General features: G+C 44.8%; 1 protein-coding gene across 2 annotated transcripts in view; it reads left to right on the top strand.

The window, feature by feature from the left end:
• Creg2 (cellular repressor of E1A-stimulated genes 2) overlaps window positions 1-23,923 on the top strand; it is a 33,647-nt gene that overhangs the window by 3,532 nt on the left and 6,192 nt on the right. For both annotated transcript variants that reach the window (NM_170597.4, XM_006496005.4), the window contains exons 2-3: window positions 576-745; window positions 23,538-23,651. In NM_170597.4, coding sequence (NP_733485.1) covers window positions 576-745; window positions 23,538-23,651 — 284 coding nt within the window. The remainder of the gene's footprint in view (window positions 1-575; window positions 746-23,537; window positions 23,652-23,923) is intronic.

Raw genomic sequence — 23,923 nt, 5'->3', positions numbered from 1 at the left:
CCATAACTTGTTCAGTTATATAAAGAAAAGTTATTGATCATAATATAACATACAACTGATGAAGAAATAGATGAAGAAATGTTGTTGCCCCATCTGAAGCAATTTAAAATATTCTTGTCATTCCAAAGACCAAGCAGTTTGTTAAAATTAATTAAGTTCTATCCCCCAAAGTTTAATAAAGAATGCAGGGGATGAGGAACACAGTGGTTATGTAAGAGGAGTTTGTGGGAAAGGCCCAGCACTGTCTTCTTCTCCAAGAGCCTAGTAGTCCTCTCCCTTCAATAAAACGGCTACATTCACTGTGTGAAGTCAGCGTCTAGAATAACCCTTCAGCTTCCAGACAGAATACACTTCCCCGCGCAGCCCCACCCCCAGGGAAATTCTGAAAGCATCACTGGTTTGAGTTGCTTAGATTGGGACCACAGAGCCCAAATATTCTCCCTGTGAAATCCGCCGAGGCATGCAAGTGGTCCAAGCACGGTCCCAGCGGGAAACACCAAGTTTGGTCCCAGCTTGTTACTCGTAGCTCTGCCACCACAAACCCTTGTTGTCTTTGTTATTGTTGTATTTGTTAGATCCAAGGACTGCCCTTTGGGAGCTGCCTGGCCATCAGTGATGGCCCCGTCCACAACAGCACAGGGATCCCTTTCTTCTACATGACAGCCAAGGACCCTGCGGTGGCTGACCTGGTGAAGAATCCCACAGCCTCGCTGGTGCTGCCGGAGTCTGAGGGGGAGTTTTGCAGGTAAAGGAGGGAGGGTTTGTTTCTAGGGGTTTGGGCAGAGGTAGAAGGTGGGCTGTATGGCCACTGTCATAGGACCTTAGATGTACATTGACATCCTTCTGAGAGAGTTGCACTGTAGACCAAGCTATCTCACATGTATTCATCTGAAAACGTGAGGGTGCATGGGTTTTGACTTTCACTGGGGTGATACATCCAGTGAGCCTGTTATAAAGAGAAACTGTTGTCTGTTGGAATGTGTAGGCTACACTTAGCCTAGCAGACCTCTCTGCTCAGCCTGGCCTGCCTTAGCTTCCATCAGAGTGCCAGCATTGACTTCAGGTGAACAAAAAGCTTATTTACTAGTAAGAGTTCGATGGTGGAATTTGTTGAATCCTGAACTCAAAGGGGAAACACAGAGGACTTTTCTGTACTCACAGTCTAGAAAAGGAGCACATTCCCTAGTGCACGGTTTGTTGAGCGTGGATCACTTGGAAACCGGCATAAAGCTGAAGACTCCCCTGAACAGTCACAGTTGGTACGCGCAGTCATGTCTACCCTACGGAGTGATTATGAGCCTTGGGCATGGTGCCTTCTGTGAGACAAAATGCTTTTGAGACTGGTTTTCATGGAGCCCAGACTGGCTTTGAACCTAACCTGTAGCCAAGGGTGTACCACATTGGTTAATGTGGCACTGGAGGATTGAACCCAGGGCCTCGATGAGCACTCTACCATCTAAGCTATGTGCCCAACCCAAGATGCCTCATATGACTGACATCCAGAAGGGCACAGTAGGCTGCAGGCTAGAAGGAGACCCGTTAGTTTGTCTCCCTGGGATGTTCAGTCTGGAGCCTATTGTTTTTTCAATTCATTTATAGCCCCTCTCTCCCCCAAGGGATGCATGGGATACAAGCCAGAATCCTTTAATGCAATTTCTCAAAAACTCTCAAGAAGAAAAGACTTCTAAAAACATTTAAGCAAAATAATAATAATAATAATAATAATAATAATAATAATAATAATCAGAGCATCCATTCATTCAGACATTGTCATCTAAATTCAAGATGCAAACCCCCAAATCACTTGCTGCCAGGGAGGCACTGCTCTGAGATCCTGTGGCAGTCCAGAGATTAGCAATCATCACAGGGTGGCCTGGAGGGAAGGGTAGATTAGGCCTGGGCATCTACCATCTCATCTGCAAACACAGAGGTGATTGAGAGCAGCAACTGGCTCCCTGCCACCTCTGAGGCTCTGCCCTCTACACATAGCATAGCAAACAAGCAGCCACCCTGTTTGTTCTTGTGGAAACCAATTACAGCAAGAACAGGGTACTAAATGCAGCCGGGGAAAGGCCTTGCTAGCCCCTCTCCCACCATTTATCCTCAGCAACAGAGACTCAAACTCCAGGACTCCCGCTGTTCCCCACCAGGTCATGACGGGAAGCCAGGGAAATAGCATTCTTTTGTCGTGGAATGCTCTCCCTGTTCTGAGCAAGCTCACTGCTACTAGAGACATATTCCCAGGAGAATTTCCTAAATTGCCGGTCCTAAAAGCAGTCATATTGGAAGGCATTGCTCCCAGAACCCAGAGTGCACTGCTCTGGAAGACAAGCCATGGGGTTCAGTTCCAGGAGCAATGTGCAGCCAGCCACACTTGGCTGCACAAGATTTGCCTACCAGCAGGCCTCAAGCAGACATACAGGGACTGAAAACCAGAGCGTTGGAAGCAATCTTCATAGAGGCTGGAGGAGGGCAGTGTCTCAGAGTGGCCGTCTCCAGCCTCTTGCCCTTACCTGCGTACTTTGGACTGTCTGTCTTTCTGTGTCTGTGTATCTGTGTCTCTATGTGTGTGTGCTTGTGTGTGTCTCTGTATCTGTGTGTCTCTGTGGGGGGGGTCTGTCTGTCTATGTCTCTGTATCTGTGTGTGTCTGTGTATCTGTGTGTGTGTCTGTGTGTATCTGTGTGTGTCTGTGTCTGTGTATCTGTGTGTGTCTGTGTCTGTGTATCTGTGTGTGTCTGTGTGTATCTGTGTGTTTGCGTGTGTCTCTGTGTGTGTCTGTGTATCTGTGTGTGTGTGTCTGTGTATGTCTGTCTGTGTGTGTATCTGTGTGTCTGTAACTCTGTGTGTCGGTGTGTGTGTTTTATGTGTGTCTGTGTATGTCTGTGTGTGCATGTGTGTGTTGGTTTGCATGTATGTCTCTGTGTTTGTGTATATGTGTGTATCTGTGTGTGTGTCTGTGTGCATGTGTGCATGTGCACAAACATCTATGTGTGTATATATATGTCTGTATGTCTCTGTGTGTATGTGTACATGTGCACAAACATTGGTGTACCATGCTGAGTAAGAAATGAGACAGCATCTGGCCAGAAATGATGTCTCCAGGGTCAAGGGCACATCTCTATCCCCTACTGATGCGCAGAAACAGCCACACCTACCGGCCCCTGTGTCTAGAATCTTTCCATAGAACTGTTCCCCAGAACTGCCAATCCCTAGCACTACCCAAAATTCTGAAGTGTTGAAACATAGTATAAATTAAATTGGCCTTAGCAATGGTCAGACTTCCAACCAGATGCTCTGAAATGAAGCTCTACCTTCCTGTGAATGACTTAAGCCCAGATGTGAGGTTCACCTACAATGTTAGAAACATTTGAGTTCAGGGCTTAGTAAGTCAAAGCCTGCATTAAAAGATAGGCAAGTTCCAGAGCCCCCAGATAAGCAGGGAGTTCCTCAGGGCCACCTAACCAGATAGAGACAGCTGGTAGAAGATATTACCAGAACTGCATCCCAGAAAAGAACCTTGTAGAGTTTAGAGAGACCAACAAGACAATTCCTGCCTGTTCCCAAGACCTGGAAATATCCCTGGTGAGACCAAGATTTGTCGTCAAATACTTCACAGCAATTCTGGGGACTGGGAAGGGGATTCAGAAACATCCAGATGGCATGATGGTGAAGATCATGAAGGCTCCGGTCACTTTTGTTCAAAGAAACAGCCTCACCTTGTGCTGTGATGAAGCATCCTGTGGGCTGAACCTTGTAGTCATGCTGTTTGCCCATTTGCTGTGTGCTCTGTTTAGAGTCCTCTGGGGCTGTGTGCAGTGGGGCAGCATAGCTGACACATCCCAGGGTCCCCACAGGCCTAGATGAGCCATCAGAAGAGAGAGCACAAGCCAAGTTTGGAAGGGAAAGGGAAGGCTGGTTTGGAAACCATCTCCATGGCTCCTTGGGCATCCTCGGGTGTGCAGCTCTTTGGCTGCTGGCCTACCTATGTCTTTATCAGGGTACACCCTGACTCCCACAGGCTTGGTGCCAGCACAGTTTGGTGAGCTCTGTCTTCACCAATGTGGACACATAAGCCAGGACAAGCAGGATAAGCTTTAAGACTGTCACAAGAGCAGACTGATCAGGTCTCTGTACATTCAGATCTTTGATAAAGCTGCATAGAAAAGGTGGGTGCTTACTAAGCAGAGCATGGATAGATAAATCAGTCAACTTCCTGATAAAGCTGCATAGAAAAGGTGGGTGCTTACTAAGCAGAGCAAGGATAGATAAATCAGTCAACTTCCTGATAAAGCTGCATAGAAAAGGTGGGTGCTTACTAAGCAGAGCATGGATAGATAAATCAGTCAACTTCCTGATAAAGCTGCATAGAAAAGGTGGGTGCTTACTAAGCAGAGCATGGATAGATAAATCAGTCAACTTCCTGTGGCTGTCACAACAGACCTGAGGCTTGATGGTTTGTAAAGAAAAGGGTTTTTGTTTCACACTTCTAGAGACTTACAGTGTAGTGTTAGTGTGTGCCCATCTCTGTGAGGATCACCTGGCTTCATTACCGCCCCCCCCCCCCCACCACCACCCCCAGCAACTGGCAGGTGCAGAGGAAAGATTGAATTACAGGGCAGGAAGCAAGAGGGATCAGGCGTGGTGTTTTGCAAAAGGAATTATATATTCTAGCTAGCCTGTATAAAAGACACACAATTCAGGTGTTTTATTTACAACCCGTAAGCCTTGACTGGGCCGGTTTGGAGCTGTTTTAATTTATATCTCAGTCCCTTGTTACTTGCTGTTTCTCCCGGCCATGTGCTCATGGTCCTGTCCTTTCTCCCTCTTTCCCTTCCACATGTGACTCCAGCCAGGTAACTGAAAACCTGCCTACCTCTACCTACTGCCCAATCACAGGCTTTAGCCTTTTGTTGACCAATTAACTCTGGGGTGTGTGGGGGGGCATGGTTACGTAGCATCACTTGGTGTACACGAGGCTCTATCTTTTCCTCATTGTCAGGGGCAACTAGATCTTGGGGGAAGTCTTTAGCATTTGAATACATAGCATCACCAGACCAACTCCAACCCCCCCTTTTTTTTTTTAATAAAAAAGCACTCCCAGTATAACTAGACCACTTCGAGATTAGCATTGACCCTTTCCAAGGGTGGTGCCCCCATGACCACCAAATCCCACCTCTTAAAGATTCTGCTTCTCAATATGGCTTCACTGGGACCAAGCACATGAACCTCTAGGGACCTATTCAAACCACACGCAAACCAGAGCAAACCACTAGATCCTCTCACATAGCCAATCTTTCTCCGAGAACACGCACTACATTCAACCACAGCTGCTCTCCCATTTACTCTTCATCTTGAGTTACTGGCCACTCAGATCCTGCCATCCCTCTGCTAAACTCTGGAAGCATGAAGCAAATCTGCAGAGCCCTCCTGGGCCCTGAATGGTCAGGCATCCATTCCTTCTCGGAAGAGATCACGATGCCCGCTGCTTCACTGTGCCAACTCTCTTAATATTTTATTTATATCCAGCTTTATCAAATTAAAAGTCTGACCCGAGGCTCTTTGTGATCAAAGCTCGCACAAGTACTTTGGCAGGTAGCTACAAAACACTTTCCACTTAGTGGCCCCCACGGCGTATCACTCAAAATGGTATTCCGGTCCATTAGCTGGCTGTGTATTAAAAGGTTCCATCCGGGGGGGCTGGAGAGATGGCTCAGCACTTAATGATGCTTACCGCTCTTGCAGAAGACCTGAGTTTGGTTCGCAGCCCCAGGGTGGGCAGTTCACAGCCATCTGTAACCGCCAGCTCCAAGGGATCCCAGTGTTCCTACTAGCCTCCACCGGTACCTGTGTACATGTGGTATGCACTCACACACATAAATAAAAATCTTTTTTTTTTTTTTGTAAAAGTTAAATCTAAGTGGAAATGGGTGAAGGAGATTGTGGATCCAGGTTCCAGAGGCATGAGAACCGTAACCATGAAGAGAACATTGCTCACGGTATTTGTTTAACTAAAGGAGGGAGAAGTTGGTATCTTGAGAGATGAAACACATACATCTTCCTTCCTGGGAGGCAGATTTTCAATGGCCCAGAAGGAGTCTTGTTATTGTTAGATTTATTGTTTTGTTTATATGTATGTCATGTGTACATATGTGTGTACAGGTGAACATGCTTAATCATGTGAAGGCCAGAAGAGGGTGACAGATCCCTCAGAGATAGCGTTACAGGGGACTGCGGTAACATCTGTGTGTTACCTGGGTGTTGGCATCCAAACCTGAATCCTCATGCCTGAGTCCTGGCACTTAACTACCAAGCTACCGCTCCATTCTGGCCGAGAGTTTATAAGTGAACTTGTAAAATGAATTTGTGCTGTGCCACCTCACCTAGTCAGATGTTTTACTGATTTGTTGTGGTTGTGGTTGTTGTGGTTGCTGTTGTTCTCTGTTGCTTAATGTTCTAGTATAGTTACTAAGGTCAGCTGGGTGAAGTTGTCCTGGCCAGGGCATACTGGTTTAAGTGCTTCACCTGCTCTTCAAAAGTGACATCCAGGACTTGAGAGATGGTTTGGTCGTTAAGAGGACAGCCTGCTCTTGCAAAGGACCCTGGATGGATTCTCAGCGCCAGCACGGCTGCTCTTGCAAGTGTGCGTAGCTCCAGTTCCGAGGATTCAGATGCCCTCTACTGGCCTTTGCAGGTGCTGCATGCATGCAGTACACGTGCATGCAGGCAAAAACATACATAAAAAAATAAATAAACCTATTTAAGGTGACATTCAGTACTAGATAGGGGTAGCACTAGACTGGCCATTTTGATGCATCCTCGTGGCCAAAATGTTGCTGCTGGGATAAAATTAAATATTCAGATTTCCCTTGGTATGCAGGAGAATGTGGGGTTGAACTTCAAGGGCCTTTGAGTCTGTGGTTGAGTAGGCCTCGCCGTAGTGAACCCTGGGTGAGAACAGGCACTTAGGATGCCATGTATCCTACAGCAAGACTGCCCTTCTTTGAGTGCCATCCACAGATTCAGTCAACTACAGAAAAAATTTGTCTCTATGGAAGATAAACTGATATTTTCTAGCTTTTATCCCCTGAACAGTTTAGAACAGCAATTCTTTGCACAGTATTTATATCAAATAGGTGTTAAAAGAAACCTGAGATGATTTAAAGTCTGCGGGGGAGTGTGGGATGATATGCAAATATTACTACTAAAATACTTCTATTTTAGTAAGCTGAGCTAGTTTAGCAGATAAGGATGCCTGAGGCTAAGACTTAAGACCTAAAGTTGATCCCTGAGAGCTTTATGGCATAGAGAACTGGCTCCCCAAGTTGTTCTCTTATGTCCATACATGTGCTATGACATGCAATACATATATATATATATATATATATATATACTACATAAAAGGTGTAATAGAATACTTTTACTTTATAGAGAGCATTAGGCAGCTGCAGAGTTTGACATCCGAGGAGCATTCTGAACAGAATTCCACAGGCGTCCCAAGAGATAACTGTGTGTATATCTTTACAAAGGTGGTAAATTATAAAGTACAAACTCCCAAAACTTAAGAGAAGGAGGCCTGTCAATTACTTGGAGGGCTGAGACAAAAGAGACTTATTAATGACAGGCGTATCCATCGCTTAGGCCACCTTAGGAAGTATACAGGTGTGTAGTCTGAAGGTGGTCTATGGTGAGCCTGATGCTTCTGGAAGATGTAGACTTTCGTGAGTCTAAAATTCATCTCTAGTGCTGCCAAGAAAGTCCTGTGAGTAGTGGTAATTTGGCCCATACTATAGCTCATGTCCATTGTACATTGAAATTAAAGTGAGAGTTTGGCCAAAAGAAGAAATAGTGACTGAGTTCACATACAGGTGGAATCTAAGGAAGTTAAACTCTCATGGAAGCCAAAAATAGACTATGCTTCCCATGAACCTGGGAAGAGAGGAGTGGGGCACAGGACACCCCTGCTCAGGAAGAGGGTTTGGGGCTCAAACGCTCAGCACGGATCAGCAGGCAATCGCTAAGTTGATTGTGGTAATCATCACACGATGTACGCACACAGTGAGTGATCGCACTGCATACCTTCTGTGCACTCAGTCTGAATTTGATAATTAAATATTCGAAATGAAAGGGATTAGTCTGAGGAACAGCAAGGGAGGAGGGTTCTCTACTTGTCAGCCATCACGGCCCACACCTATGTCTTTATTAATAATCATTAGTTTATTTCGAGCACTTTATTTAATTAGTCTGTTTACATTCTGGTGCTGTGGTTTCTTCATTTAATTAATCAAATGAATTAGGGCTGGGAATCTATTTCCCAGCCCAGGTTAAGAATGTAAATTGAAAAAGACTCCATCTTAAAGAGATCCTGGCAACCAGCAGTCCTTCCTCCATTCCCCTTCCAGGCAGCACATACACGCACATATGGATGGGCAGGGACCAACTCGCTGCCCAGTCAGCACATACATGCACATCCGCATGGGTAGGTGCCCAACCCTCAGGGGAACTTACACTCAGACAGTAGACTTGGCTGTGTGAAAACCTAATCAGTGGTGACTTTCAATGACAGCATCTCAGAAGCAAAAATTCTGTTGTAGTTTCTCCCTTTCTGTAGTATGCAGACTTGCACTGTGGCCTTCAGCACTGTATCTTATTAAGGAGCAAGCTAGCCTCTCATTAATAGCCTCTGGGCCAGGGCCTTTTATTGATTTATGTTCTCCTGGAGGGTAATGGGTCAGTTTTCATTTTGATGTCTGGGCTATCCATGGAACTAAAAGAGTTAATAAATGCTCTTCTTGAGGTCAAAACAACTTGAAGGGAGATTGGACAAATGCTCAGAGAGTGTGACTTGATCATAAACAAGGATTCAGAGGCCTTTCTTCTCTTCCCCCAAAGACTCTTGATTAAAAATACGGGGGTGTCACAGATGCTACCAGGGCTCAGAGCCCCCTCAATCCTTACTAAGCAGAAACAATGGAGTTAGTAGGTGCTGAATTTAATGATTCCCTTGTGAGATGTAAAGATAGGTTCTAGAAATAACAGTGACCAATGGCCACTGTGGCCCCTTCATCATAACATGGTGTGTGTGTGTGTGTGTGTACGTGCACATATGTATGTATGTGTGTGTATGGATATGCACGAATGTGTGCAAGTGTGTATGTGTGTATGTGCATGTGTGCACATGTGTGCTTGAGGGTGTGTGTGCATATGTGTATGAGCCTGTGTATATGTGTGTACAGCCATATGTGTGTGTGCACTTGTGTGTATGTATATGCATGTATGTATATATGTGTGTGCATGCCTGTATGAATATATGTGCAAGTGTGTATGTGTGTGCATGTGTATGCATGTGTGTGTGAGTGTGTGTGCATGTGTGCTTGAGGATGTGTGTGCATATGTGTATGAGCATGTGTATATGTGTGTACACCCATGTGTGTATATGTGTTTGCACTTGGGTGTGTGTGTGTGTACACTCGTGTGTGCACTAGTGTGTGTGTGCATGCACGCGTGTTTGTGTGTGTGTGTCCTCTATCTCTTTTCACATTTTTGTTCCCAGAATCCACTGCTCTGTGCCTGCCAACCCTGGGATTGCAGGCATGGGTGGGGTTGGCCATGCCTTGTTTTTATGTAGATTTCCCTTAATTGTTCTTACAAGAATAAAATGTGGAGCAAAGTGGGTAGTATACTCCTGTAATCCCAACACTTGGCAGGCTGAGGCAGGAGGATTTCCACAAGTTGAGCTAAATAGTCAACACCAGACCAGTCAGGGCTGCATAGCAAGACCCTGCTTCAGAGAACAAAAACAAACAAGGGAATGAATGTGAATGACTGTGGTAAGCCTCTGCTTAGCCTGATGCTAACCGACTCTCCGCTAACTCCTCCTAGGATTCAGCAGCTCCTAGTTGAGCTCCATCAGGTGTTGTAAGCACCTGCTGGCAGCAACTAAGGCAATGACTGTGGTGACTCTGTCTGCAGAACTTCATCTACCAGAGATGTGACATGTGTTTCAAAGCACAAGGCCCGGCCCTAATCAGACCTGGGATGAATCCAAATTCTCTTTCCTAATTCTCATTCACTCCTCTTGAAAGCAATTGATAAATCCTTTAAATAAGTGGTGTGTGCGGGTGTGTGTGTGTGTATGTATGTATGTATATGTGTGTACATGCATGTATGTGTGTGTAGACGCACAGATCCATGTCACCTTCTCTTCGCCTTTGCCTGAACATTTCTGTTGACTCCTTCTGGTTCACAATTGTTGTTGGAAAGGTCTCCATCTTAAACAGGAATGACTTAAATATGAAACAAGGTAGTAACACCCAGAGTAGATACTTTAAAAAGCACTTAGCCTCTTAGGGTGAATGAAAATGTGTTATCAAAGGGCCCCAGCCCCATAGATGATGTCGCTATGGACTTATGTGTTCTGGACATTTAACTAACTTATTTATTCATTCCAGGTATCATATAAATGGAAGTCATAATGTGTGGTATTTATAAGTGATTTTTAAAAAGACCTATCTTGATATTTTCAAGGATCATTATTTTACAATGTTTATCAATAATCCATTTCTTTTAGTGGCCAAAAGGCTTTGCATTGTTCAAGTGCCCCATGCGTGGCTGTTTCTGTCCCTCTCTGAGTGGTTTGGTGAACATTTGTCCCCATGCTACAGAAATCAAGAATCCTGTTGCTGTGGGTATTCATGGTCAGTTTCTGGGCAGGTCTATAGTTCCAGTCTGTTTGGTGTGTAATGGGAGTCGAATTGTTAGATCACATGCTAATTCCATGATTAACTCTTTAAGAACCTGCCACGCTGTCTTCCCGAGTGGCCACACCAGCAGCAGTATCTGAGAATTCTGGCTCCTCCTTATCCTGGCCCATCTGGTTACTGTCTGTCTTTTTTTATTCAGTCTGTCCAGTTGTGGAGATGACATCACACAGTGGTTTTGATGTACAGTCCCTGAAGGCTGTGGTATTGATTGGCCATTTGTCCTCTTCTTGGGAGAGCTGGGTTATTTACCACTTCATTGTTGAATTCTAGAGTTTCTATCTATATTCTATATCTATATCTATAACTGTTCCTCTAAGCTAACACAGACGAGTGTGCTGGTTTTACTGCTCGCAAATGAGGACAAAAACATGATCATTCATGCTAATGTATGCAGCGCCTCCCTTTGATATTTTGGGGGTGTCACGATTGTGCCTACTTATAACCTAAACGTTTTAAAATATAGACGTTGGACTGGGGAAGTGGCCCAGCCACTGGAGCATCTGCCACATGAGCAAGAGGACAGGTTTGGATCCCCAGAACTCTTCACCGCTGGGTAGCCATGGTTCCAGCTGCAGAAGGAGGAAACAGCTGGCTGGTGAAACCCGGACTTAAGCTCTGAGTTCAGTGGACAGTGTCTGCCTCAAACAGAATAAAGGTGGAGAGGGATCAAGGAAGATGCCTAACATCCTAACCCCAGAGCATCCACACACATGTGCACACACAGGGACAAAAGGCACACACAGGTGCATATATCTCTTCCAGAGAGAAATGAAAAAAATGAGGATTCAGATCAACCTCAGTGGCCAGAGCAGACTGACTGGTCTGAGAGGGGAGGAGCCTCACGCCTCTGTGGTGCAGGATCTGAGGGGGCAGGGCAGGACCCAGCACAGAGTCTGAGAGCAATCTCTGTAATTGGAGGTAGAGCGCGGGGAGGGCATGGCTCCCACTGCCTAGAAACTGCGGCAGGGACTAAGTCACATTGCCTGCTTGTGTAACCTCCAGGCTTCTGGGTGTGTGGTGGGGCATATTTGCTCAGTAGGAATTCCATGAGCCCGACTCCCTAGAGCCATGGGTCCCTTTTAAAGCCCTGCTGCTGAGGGAAATTTTCCTTCACACATAGAAAAATATAGAGAAGGTAACATGGGTCTAATACAGGCAGTATTCAGTTGGTGAAGGCAAATCTTGCCGTATTCCAAGCCTGAATCCAGCAGCAGGCAGCTACAAAGGGAAGCCCAGAGAATCTTCATTCAGACAGTGACTTGCCCCTCACAGGAGAGTGAGTGGTTTTACCCTCCCTCCCCACCCAAGGGGCTCTACCTCCAGCTTTTCCTGGCCCATTGTGTGTGGCTGGCCAGTGTCTGTTGAATCACAAGACTTCACGGAGAATGAGTCAAGTTTCTAGCCCCAGTGAATGAGGAAATGTACGGAACCACAGTTTCCTTTGGATGCTTTTGCCAAGCTCCTGGGCTGCTTGATTTCACGCAGAGAAACTCGGAATTCTGATAGAAGCTGTGTTGTTGTTGTTGTTGTAATCTTAGGGCTGGCATCAGAAAGCAACAGCAGCTCTCACTGGACCAACATTGAGGTGTTGTCAGGGCTCTTGGCTTCTATGGCTTGTGCCCTCTGCCATACTCTGAAGCCAGGAATGGTGGCTAAGTCTTTCTCACATCCTCTCCCACAACATGACCCTTAACCTCCTTCTCCTACTTTAAAATTGTAGTCAACTGTGGCGACCTAGTTCTTTAATCCCAGCACCCAGGAAGCTGAGGCAGGAGGATTGGGAGTTCCAGGCCAGCCTAGGTAAGGTAGTGAGACTTTATATCAATACACCAATATTGAGAAGAGAAGGGGAGGAGCAAAGAAGCTGATGATTATCTAGGACCTAGTCAGACTGCCCAGGAAAAATCCCCCCTTCAATGCCGACTGATTACTAACCTCAATTCTCTCTTGCCACCTATGGTATTGTATTCACTCGCTCCAGACGTGTGAATGTGAACACCTTTGAGGGCTTGTTAGCCAGCCTATCACAGAGAAAGAAAATGATGCCAAGACAAGCTGCTACCTAATGTACACATGGAATGTTCTATAGTTACATTAGCTATATAATTTTTTTATTCTGTATGACCATCACCAATAGAGAAGGAAAAAAATCCTTATTTAAATATCCTGTTTTACTGGAGCTGTTGCCTGTACATGGGATATGTTCTTCTAGCTGGGTTGCCTTGTCTGGCCTCAGTGGGAGAGGAGGCACCTAGCCTCACAGAGACTTGAAGTGCCAGAGTCGGAGGACACCCAAGAGACCCCACCCACTCAGAGGAGAAAGAGGCATGGGGGAAGGATTGTGGGAGGCAGTAATCAGGAAGGGGCAGTAATAAGTAAATAAGTAAAAGTGAATAAGTAAAAAATTAAACTAAATTAAAAATAAATATTATTCTGTGGTGACTTACTTAAGAGGGCTAATTCCATTGCTTTGTTCAAGAGAGATTTTGTAGAAGAAATTGGCTTTAACTGTGAACAGATAAAGCTGATGATGTTCTTGTGTGGACAAATTCTAGTTACTTGTAATGCTTGTAGAGTCATTTCTCACTTGCTGGTTGTGTTTATTTTCTCCTGTGTGTCTCGGGGCTGGTTCATTTGTTTGTTTTAACAACTTGCTGAGTAGATTCCATTTTTCTTGCAATTGCATTCTGTGATTCCTTTATCTTAGCCCACGAGAAAAATTCCCAACTCAGCAACTAGACTTTTGCCATGTTGAAAACACCGACGGTAACACTTCTGGATGGAACTCGATGTTCCCCCCATGCAGCAATGTGTCTGAATACGTGTGTGCGGTCACTATTACCCTCTCTTGTTAGGACTCCACTGGGTGTGTGATAAAGAGAAGCTTCCAGGCAGGTAGAGGCAAGTCTCTTAAGTCTAAGCTAAGCATGTATGTGGCTTGACAGAGGCATCTTTCTCAAGATATTAGCATAACGTGATGGATGAGTCTGAGTGTGGGAGAGTCACGCCCCCAGACAGCTGTTTTATACCTGCCGTTAGTGTTACAAGTAGTTGTCAGCGTTTGTATGGTCAGGTACATCAGAGCCCCCAAGGCTCCACTGACTTGATAACTTAATAGAAAGATTCACAGGACTCAAAAGCTCACGGGCTACTGCATTGAAAAGGTACAGGCTGAGATGAACGAAGGCTTGAGGTGCGTGTCCTGAAGTCCAAGAGAAACCAGACATAAGCTCCCAAGGGTCTCCTGCGGTGGAGTTACATGGGGCAAACTCGACTTTCCAAGCAATGATGCCTAGCGCCAGGTACAAAGTATTGCCAACCAAGCTTCCAGTCCTGGGTAACCCAGGTTTAGTATAATCTGGTCCTATGCACACCGTACTGACTACATCTGATCTTAGCTCCTCGGGACTTTTTAAATCCCCAGGGGGCCAAATGGTGTGGTGTGGCCAAGGTCCTCAGATGTACAGAGCCAGTCAGGGCATTCAAAGGACTCAGAGGCTGCCACCCAGGGGCTCTCTGAGGGCCAGCCAGTCCTCCTAAAGATGGACCTTTCTTAGATCATCTTCCAAGTTACTCCTCTACTGACAGCACATTGCTGCTCTGTTCCTCATCAGATGGGCACTGTGAAAATTAATCAGCCTCTAAAATATAAAATATACTCCTGAAAAATAGTTAGACCTGACTTAAATTAGGAGATTTGAACCAATCTGCGTAGCCCACAAGATTCAGTCACGATCTGACTTAAATAGAGCCTGGCTTTCACTATGGTACTGCCAAACACTACCATCGCTGTTGTCCTTACCTGGTGATAAACCCCAGGACATCATGTTTGATCATATTAAAGATTGTGAAAATATAAAATGTATTTTCCCATACTCTCCTGGGTTTCCTGGAAGAAGATCTGTAACAAACACAGCCACCAGTCTCTATGAAACCTGAATCTTTAAAAACACTTTCAAGTTTTTTGTGTAGACTGATACATGCTTGCATTGTGTATTATTCATTGCCCCTCCATTTAACCTCCTCCACAACAACCCACATCTGCCAAAAACACAGCTGGACCTGTGGTGGTGCAAGGGAGAGATGGCTCAGCAGTTGGAAGCACTGACTGACTGTTCTTCCAGAGGACATGGGCTCTGACTCCTTGACCAGGATACTTACTGTGTGCACAGTCAATTAAGGATAGTTGTCTGGGTCCTCCAATTGCACTCTGGAGACCACCTTGGCTGTGTCCACGCTAGTATTGCTATCATTTTGGCTGAATTTTCTGTTTCTAATTTTTGTCTAGTTTCTTATTCTCTCTGTAAGGATGGCAGCAGAACTCAAAGCTCTGTGCACCTGTGCACCCACCCCTGTCTCTGTGCACCTGTGTACCCACCCCTATCTCTGTGCACCTGTGTACCCACCCTTGTCTCTGGGCACCTGTGTACTCACCCCTATCTCTGTGCACCTGTGTACTCACCCCTTCTGCTTTGGGAATGGACAGGATATAAGCCTCCTATCTGCTCAATCAAACATAATAAGGGTGCTGGGATGCAATCCAGTGCTTGTTAGACATTATATAAGACTCAGTCTTGGCTTACTGGAGTTAGTTAGACCTTCTAATAGCGAAAAGGTTAGCTATGTAATATGAACTTCTGCCAATGTGTTGGCATTCTGCTCTGCACATTTAAATAGTTAAACCCAGATAGAATTGATTTGATGGCCATGTGATTCATAATGCATATGTGTGCATGGGAATGGAGCCAGAGGATAACCTGACATGTGGTTCCTTGAGTGCCACGTGCCCCATCATCTTACAGAGTGAACACCAACTTAAGACCAGATAAACTGTTAGGAGAATAAAAATTACATATCAAAATAGTTCACACCAATGCAGAAGTCCAAAATAAGTTGTTTGTGAGCTATATCCACAACTCTTAGCTACCCATTTGGATCTGCAGAGATGGCCTCTGAACTCCAAGTGCTTAGATTAAAGACCTGTGCTACCACCACAGCCCAAAGATTAGATCTTTAAAGATTTAATTGTGAGCCAGGTGATGTGGCAAATAGCTTTAATCCCAGCACTCAGGAGGTAGAGGCAGGCAGATTTTGTTATGAGAAGGTTACATGGTGTGTGTGCACGAGTGTAGTGTGTGCATGGTTGTAATGTATATCCATGCATGCTCATGCAGAGGCCAGAGGAGAACAAGGTTGTCTTTCTCAATTTTTCTCCCCCTTCTTTTGAGAGGCAGGGTCCCTTGCAGAAGCTGAAGCTCACATTTCAGTTAGGCTGACTGGCCATTGAGCTCCACAGATCCACCTGTGTCTGCTCTCCAGTGTTGAGGCTCCAGGAATGCGTGAAACCCATGTCCAGCTTTTACTTGGATGCTGGATCTGAACTCAGGTCTTCTTGCTTGTATAGCAAGCCCCCCTATCCACTGAGCCATCTCCTCAGTGCCAAAATTGATATTTTAAGAAATCTATTCTGTCTATATGACCTATTCATCTGTCTTATTTAAGAAATCCTATTTATGGGACAAGAGAGATGGCTCAGCAGTTGAGAGCACTGACTGCTCTTCCAGAGGCCTTGGGCTCAATTCCCAGCACCCACATGGCAGCTTATAACTGTCTTTAACTCCAGATTTAAAGCTATAAACATGATATAGTTCCCATATTTCATCTCAAATGCAGAGAGTTTTGCTTCATGTAGAAGAATATCTTTTGTCTGTATGAATGTGGCACCTGTCAATAATAAATTTGATGGCCTATGGCTTAGGCAGAAAATAGGAGGTGAGACATCTGGGAAGCATGAAGGATTCTGGGAGAAAGTCAGGCACAGAAGATTTACCCAGGAAGTTGTGACTAGAGGGACACATGGTACCTGAGCACAGGTAACCAGTCATGTAGCAAAATGGAGATTAGAAGAAATAGGTTATTTTAAATTATGATCTAGTCAAAGAAGAACCTAACTATATGGACAAGGTATTTGTAAATATATTTTGAGTCTGAGTTTTATTTTTGAGAGCATGGGGCTGGGATGTAGTACCATCCCTAACTTCTACAGCTTTATACATTTAAATCATTGATTCTGTGTAGAATCGATATGTGCACAAAGCAACATAAGAATTTGGGGCACAGGTTCCAGAAAGCCAAAAGGGATCTCACTACATAGCTCTGGCTGTCCTGAAGCTCACTCTGTACACCAGGCTGACCTAAAACTCAGAGAGATCTACCTGCCTCTGCCTCCTGAGTGCTGGAATTAAAGATGTGCACCACTATGTCTGGTTTATAATGATCTATTGTTAAAGCTTTTTCTAGATAGTCAACTTTTTCATCACTGATTATTGAATAATAAAACTTTACCTGCTAGTTTCTATCGCAAATATCAGGCATCCTATATGAACGGTGTGTTTCTGAGCCTTTTCTCTCCCTTCTTCTTTTATCAATGCCTGAGGACTGCTTTAATGAATATGACTTCTGTAGGGGTGGGACTGATGGTAAGGTCCTGTTCCCCATTTGGTTCTTGATCTGTCAGTAAAGAAGCCATGGGCCAATTGCTGGGCTGAAGGAATAGGTGGGACTTCTTGGGGGGGGGAGTGTCCCATGGACAGGAGACAGATGCAAGAAAAGGTGCGGAGAGGAGAGTTCACTTCTGAGGGAGAAAAGATGACCAGCCATTTGAGATCTTGGGCAGAGTGGCAGCCTGAGGCCACTCCTATAGGCAGGTGGTTAAAAGTGATTGTTTAACTGGGACTAGATGTAACTGAGCAACTAAAGTTTAGGGCAGGTGGAAAGGTATGGAGGTAAGGATATTGATAAGGGTCTGCTTCTCCAGATGGGAGATAAATAGCACCCAGCAACTGTACCAAAAGGCAACTTGAAATTGAGCTGTGTGTGTGTGTGTGTGTGTGTGTGTGTGTGTGTGTGTGTGCGCGTATTTTATCTGTGGATTCAAGGTAATCTGGGTTGGGGCTGGTAGCACAGCGCATTCCCAGAGCTTATGCAGGGTATCAAAGCTACACACTACAGACTTCTGCTGCAGGTCAACATCTGGCAGAGAAAGGTCTCTAGCCTGTTGCCCTTCATTATAGTGATGCTGACTGTTGGAATTTTGTGACTCTACATGAGGTTATACTCATCACATAGTCTGACTGGCACAAGCTATAATGCATGGTCTAAAATTAGACAATGGTGCTGGCTGCCCAAGTATATAATTACATAAACAAACTTTAAAGGAGGATTTAAAGGACTATTGTGTTGAAAGGCATGCCTTGCACATATTATGGTTTGAGTGTCAAGTGTCCTCCATCTTGGTAAAGACTTGGCCCCCAGAACACAGCACTACTTTGGAATGAGATAGAAAATTCTGGGGGGGTGGGGCAGTGGAAGCAAGTGGATCACTAGAGCCTAGCATGTCATTAGAGACAGATTCTGTTGCTGCCTTCTCCCAGTCCTCTCTGCCTCTTGTCCATCTTAAGGCGAGCTTGTTCCATCAGATGCTCTATGGTAGTCAGCCTCCCTTTGGGCCCACAGTAATAGCAGACAGCGGGATGCAACTCTGAAGCTATGAGAGAAAGTAAATTTCCTTCCTTAAATTGATTTGCTCAGCGAAAAACTGTGGTAAAAACATGATACGTGATTTAGAAGCTTTTGGAACTGGTTTGCTGGATGAATCTAGAAGTTTGGAAATGTGCTCTGGAGAAGCCAGAGAACAACACTGTGAGCTAAGAGGCTGATTCTGGTTGACTAGAGGATACATTTGACATTAGGTGGGAGCAAGCTCTCCATTAAGGACCGAGGGCAGTCTGTGTGGGCTACATTGGAGCAAGCATCTGGTCTGCATTTTATCCCTTCCCCGAGACTTTGTGGGAGGCTTTGCAGCTTTCAAGCTAAGCAGTATGATATTTTGAGTGTACAGACTGGTTTTGTATGTCAGCTTGACACAAACTAGAGTCGTCAGAAAAGAAGGAGCTTCAACTAAGGAGATGCCTCCATGAGATCCAACTGTAAGGCCTTTTCTCAATTAGTGATCAATGGGGGAGGACCCAACCCGTTGTAGGTGGTGCCATCCCTGGGCTGGTGGTCCTGGGTTCTATAAGAAAGCAGGTTGAGCAAGCCATGATGGGCAAGCCAGTAAGCAGTACCCTCCATGGCCTCTGCATCAGCTCCAACATCCAGGTTCCAGCCCTGCTTGAGTTCTGTCCTGACTTCCTCCAGTGATGGACTAAGACCTGGAGGATTAAGCTGAATTAAGCCTTTCTTCTCCAATTTGCTTTTGGGTCATGGCTTTTTTTTTTTTTTTTTTTTTTTTTTTTTTTTTTTTGCCTTAGCAATAGAATCCCTAAGTAAGACATTGGGTGTTTTTAATAACTCTGGGTGTTTAATTTGAGAGCAAGAAGAAAGAGATCAGGAAGATTTGAAAAACTTGTTTAGACAGGAGAGAAGTAGTTTTCAAGTTTGGGGTAAGGAAGGCAGCATCAAAGAACAGATTAACACCAATAAAAAAAGGAATTTCATACTTTGCACCATAACACTGGCAAAGATTTCCTGAGGGTAGCAGGAGAATTGGCCAGATTCTGTCCACTTCTGGCCTAAAGATGTAAAGGAATAAATTTGTTTGAAAGATTTGGCTTGGAGAAGAGGGCTCTGGAACTTTCTGCTCACAAAAGGCCTCCAAGGAAACTGTCTTCCCAGAATTCATTTCACTCTGCTCAGCTATATAGGCATTCAGAAACCACCAAGACATGGTCCAAGGAGGACTGGCTACTGTTAGATCTGATAGCAGAACTTGGCGCTGTCTGTGTACATCCTAAGTTTGCATGTATGCAGAATGCATAGGTGATGTAGTCGTGGAAGCACACACCCAGATTGTCAAGGAAAGTTTAAAAGGCCCCAAAATATGTAATGGGGCTGGAGTCACTTCCGGCAGTCCTGGAGTCACTTCCGGCAGTCCTGGAGTCACTTCTGGCAGTCCTGGAGTAACTTCCGGCAGTCCTAGAATCACTTCCGGCAGTCCTAGCGAGAGCAATGAGTAAAGCCTTGAGGGTGAACCCTAAGCTGCAGTGGACACTCTGGATGTCAGAGCCCAGAAAGTGAAACTTCTCCTAAGGAAAGCTACAGGCAGCACATAGAGCCAACACGAGAGAGAAACCTTCAGGGCTGCAAACGTCAAAGCCATGGAATGGAGCTCACTGCACACCACTCGGGAGCTGGGCATGGAGCTATAGGGTTTAAGGTTTAACGTTTACCTTGCTAGGTCTGGGTCTTCCTTTCCCTCTCACCCTTACTTCTGGTCCCCACCTTCCTTTTTGATCTGGGAGTGTTTAGGTTGTACTATTTTATGTTGTAAGTGTGCAACTTGTCTTTTGAAGTTGCAGAGGCTTGCAGCCAGGTTTGCCTTGAGTCTCAGAAGAAACTTTGGACTTGAACTTTTAAGCCATTCTAGAACTGTTCAGACTTTGCGGGGAATATTGGAGATAGACTAAATGCATATTGATATTAAGAGTTGGCCATGAGGGCTGGAGAGATGGCTCAGGGGTTCTGAGCACTGACTGCTCATCCAGAGATCCTGAGTTCAAATCCCAGCAACCACATGGTGGCTTACAACCATCTATAACAGGGACCCAATACCCTCTTCTGGTGTGTCTGAAAACAGCTAAAGTGTACTCATATAAATAAAATAAATCCTTTAAAAAAAAAACAAAAAAGAGTTGACCATGAGCCTTTGGGGCCCAGGCAAAATGCATGGCTTGGATATAAAAGATTCCCTCATGGGTGAAAACTCAGTCCCCAGTTGATAGCATAATTTTGGTGCCTGATGAAAAACTTCAGAAGGTGAAGCATAGTTAGAGTATATAACTCTATAGAGAGTGTATAGTGAGTTATTCAGGGTTCTTAAGAGAAGCAAAACTTATAGAAGAGAGAGAGAGAGAGAGAGAGAGAGAGAGAGAGAGAGAGAGAGATTGAGGATTTATTGGAGTGACTTACATGTTGTGGCCCTGCTAGTCCAGCAAGGGCTGTCCTCCAACAGAAGGCCCAAGGCTTCTTAGTTCAGTCCACAAGGTGGATGGTCTTCAGGATACACTGGAATCCAGAACAAGTAGGCTGGGACACCAGAGAGGAACTGAACTTGCCAGCAAGAGCAAGCAGGCAGAGATAGCAAGCTACCTTCTTCCATGTCCTTTATACAGGCCGCCAACAGAAGGTGTGATTCAGATTAAAGGTGGGTCTTCCCACCACAAAAGATCAGAATTAAAATTGGCTGTTTCCATTTCAAATAACTTACTTAAGGGGGAAAAAAAAAAAATCCCTCACAGGTGTGCCCAGCCACTCAGATTTTAGTTAATTCCAGATGTAGTCAGGTTGACAACCAACAATAGCCACAAAGGATCACAAAGCCCTAGAAAGATCGCACCTTCGCATCCCTTTCTCCTGTCCCTCTCTGCTTCCCATCCACCATGGAGTGAGCAGCATCTCCCTTCCCCCTGCTCCCTAATCATACTGTTCAGCTTTCTAAGGACTCACAGCAACAGGTCAGCTGATGCTAGGCTGACAACTCCGAAGCTGTGGACCAAAGTGAACCCTCCTCCATTTCCTGACTTTGCTCAGTGCTAAAAAACTGACTGCATATAATCAACAAATGCTTTTCTTCCTGGGAGTATGGCCTAGTCAATTCTTTCAACTGAAAACTCTAACTGGGTTTACATGTTACATAGTAAGATTTAGACTTAAAGTTGGATATAAATATAAACATATACATATATACATTGATTGCTATTTGGAGACAGGGCTGATATGAGAATGCAAGAGTATGGTTATGGATACATAAGTAAGAGGCAAACCACTTAACGTAACAGGAAAGGAAATACTGGAAAAGAAAATCTAATGAGTGATAAACATAGAAACAGGTTACATGTTTAACTTCACATACAACCAAGAAGCTATAACTAAACAATACTGAAATGTTCAACTGTGAAAACTTTATTCTGTTAGTATCAGATGTCAGAGAGAATAAGTAACCACAAATTCCTTCCTAGTCAGAATATGAATTACAAAAGCATTTCACAAAGCCAAAGAGACTGTGCCAACCAATGGTCATTCTCCCATCTATGCCCAGGGAGTCATATGCAGCAATGGTTACCACGGAATCATTTACAGCCAAGTTAGAATGAAAACAGGGCATCCAAAGTAGAACAAATAGATAAATTTCATAAACATTTTCACATAGACCTATACAGACAGCACACAGATAATTGGAGTCGAACCACCTGCTGTCAGCATGAACGAATCTTCGACACAAATCTGGTGGGAAACATCAAGTGGTAGGGTTATAGTTTGATATATGCACACCGTGTTAAGCCCACAGAAAGCAAGATGTTGCTTGCTGGTGCCTATAAATAATAAAATACAATGTCAGATGTGAAACACTAAAGGTTACTCCAGGAAGAAAATGGAATTCAGGAAAAATATGGAGGGTGTCACTGCTCTTGCTTCCTTTAAAAAAATAGAGGAGTGGGGGAAGAAGAAAGGGGGAAGAGGAGGAAGAGGAGAAGAAAGAGGAGGAGAAAAGAGGAAGAGGAGAAAAAGAGTAGAAAGAGCAGAAAGAAGAGAAGAGGAAATTGAGGAAGAGGAGGAGAAAAAGAAGGAGAAGAAGAGGAGAAGGAAAAAAGAGGAGGAGGAAGAGGAGAAGAAGAGGAGGACAAAGAGAAGGAAAAGAAAAAGATGAAGAAGGAAGGAAGGAAGGAAGGAAGGAAGGAAGGAAGGAAGGAAGGGCCGGGCAAAGATGATGAAACTTTAAGATCTGACAAGGTTTCATGATGGGTATTATTTAAATGACTCAACATGACTACAGACCAAGGGAGGAGGCGAGAAGTGAGCACACACACACACACACACACACACACACACACACACACACACACACACGATGGGGGAGAGGATAAATGAATCTTTCCTGAGCCTTACAGATTTGCTGACTGGACGGCCTCACAGACACAGTGTCTGGAACTGAACCTGCCTGGAGGAACACTTTTTTTTCCAGAACCTACCAAAGCCTTCCAAGGCTTGAGAAATACCAGAGTGACCAGTTTTTCCTCCTAACCTGAACACTCCAATGCACTGACAAAATTGAACACCACCCTGATAGACTTGGCGTCCAAGGGCCAAGCTGGGAGTAGCCCAAGAGGCTCAGAACTCTCTCTCTCTCTGTCTCTTTTGCTCTATTTGTGACTCTCTTTTACACATAAATAAACCTGGGTTTGCTTTCCATTAACCCTGTGATTTCTTGGTTTTAGTATGTCAGGGTGTTTTTGTTGTTTTGTTTTGTTTTGTTTGTTTTGTTTTTTCCCAAGACAGGGTCTTTCTGTGTAGCCCTGGCTGTCCTGGGACTTACTCTGTAGACCAGGCTGGCCCCAAACTCAGAGATCTGCCTGCCTCGTGAGTGCTGGGATAAAAGTCTCCCACCACCACGACCCAGAATTCAGGATGATCTTTTCCCCACCAAGTGTGGTAGCACATAAGCTACCATAGTAACAATAGCAAATTGCAATTTCCATGGCATGAGGACCTGAGCCTGGAGTGTATCCATGTCTTCTGACTACCCTGCTGGCATCCAGCATATGCACAAAACCTGCACAGCCTATGATAAACTATTTCACAGTGGTTATGGACAAGATAAAAATCTGAGGTGCTATAATTGGCAATATGACTACTTTAAATGTTTGATGAAATCCCCAGTGTTCCAGGCTCTTGTGTTGCCATTGCCTTCACGTATGAACAATGTTCTTCTCATGCAGAAAAAACATCGTCGACCCAGAAGACCCCCGATGTGCCCGGTTAACGCTCACCGGCCGGATGGTCACGGTGCCACCAGGGGAGGTGGAGTTCGCCAAGCAAGCCATGTTTTCAAGGTATGAGGATGCTTTAAAATTGGTTTCCCCGAAGCCAGGTGTGAGGTGTGTTGGTGCGTGCCTATAGCTCCTGCATTTGGAAGGCTGGGGCAGGAAGATATATATATATATGTTTTTTTAAATGGCTTGTCCCAAACTAGAGAAGAATAAATGGATTTCAGAGATGGTAGCCGCTGGCTTGCTCAGTTTGCTTTTTCAAACACCCCAGGACCAACCTATATAGGGGTGGCACATCTCATCATCATTAATCCAGGACAATCATTAATCAAGAA

This window comes from Mus musculus, chromosome 1, assembly GCF_000001635.26.
Source record: "Mus musculus strain C57BL/6J chromosome 1, GRCm38.p6 C57BL/6J".
In the NCBI taxonomy this organism is placed as follows: Eukaryota; Metazoa; Chordata; class Mammalia; order Rodentia; family Muridae; genus Mus; species Mus musculus.
This window is presented reverse-complemented; position numbering and strand designations above follow the sequence as displayed.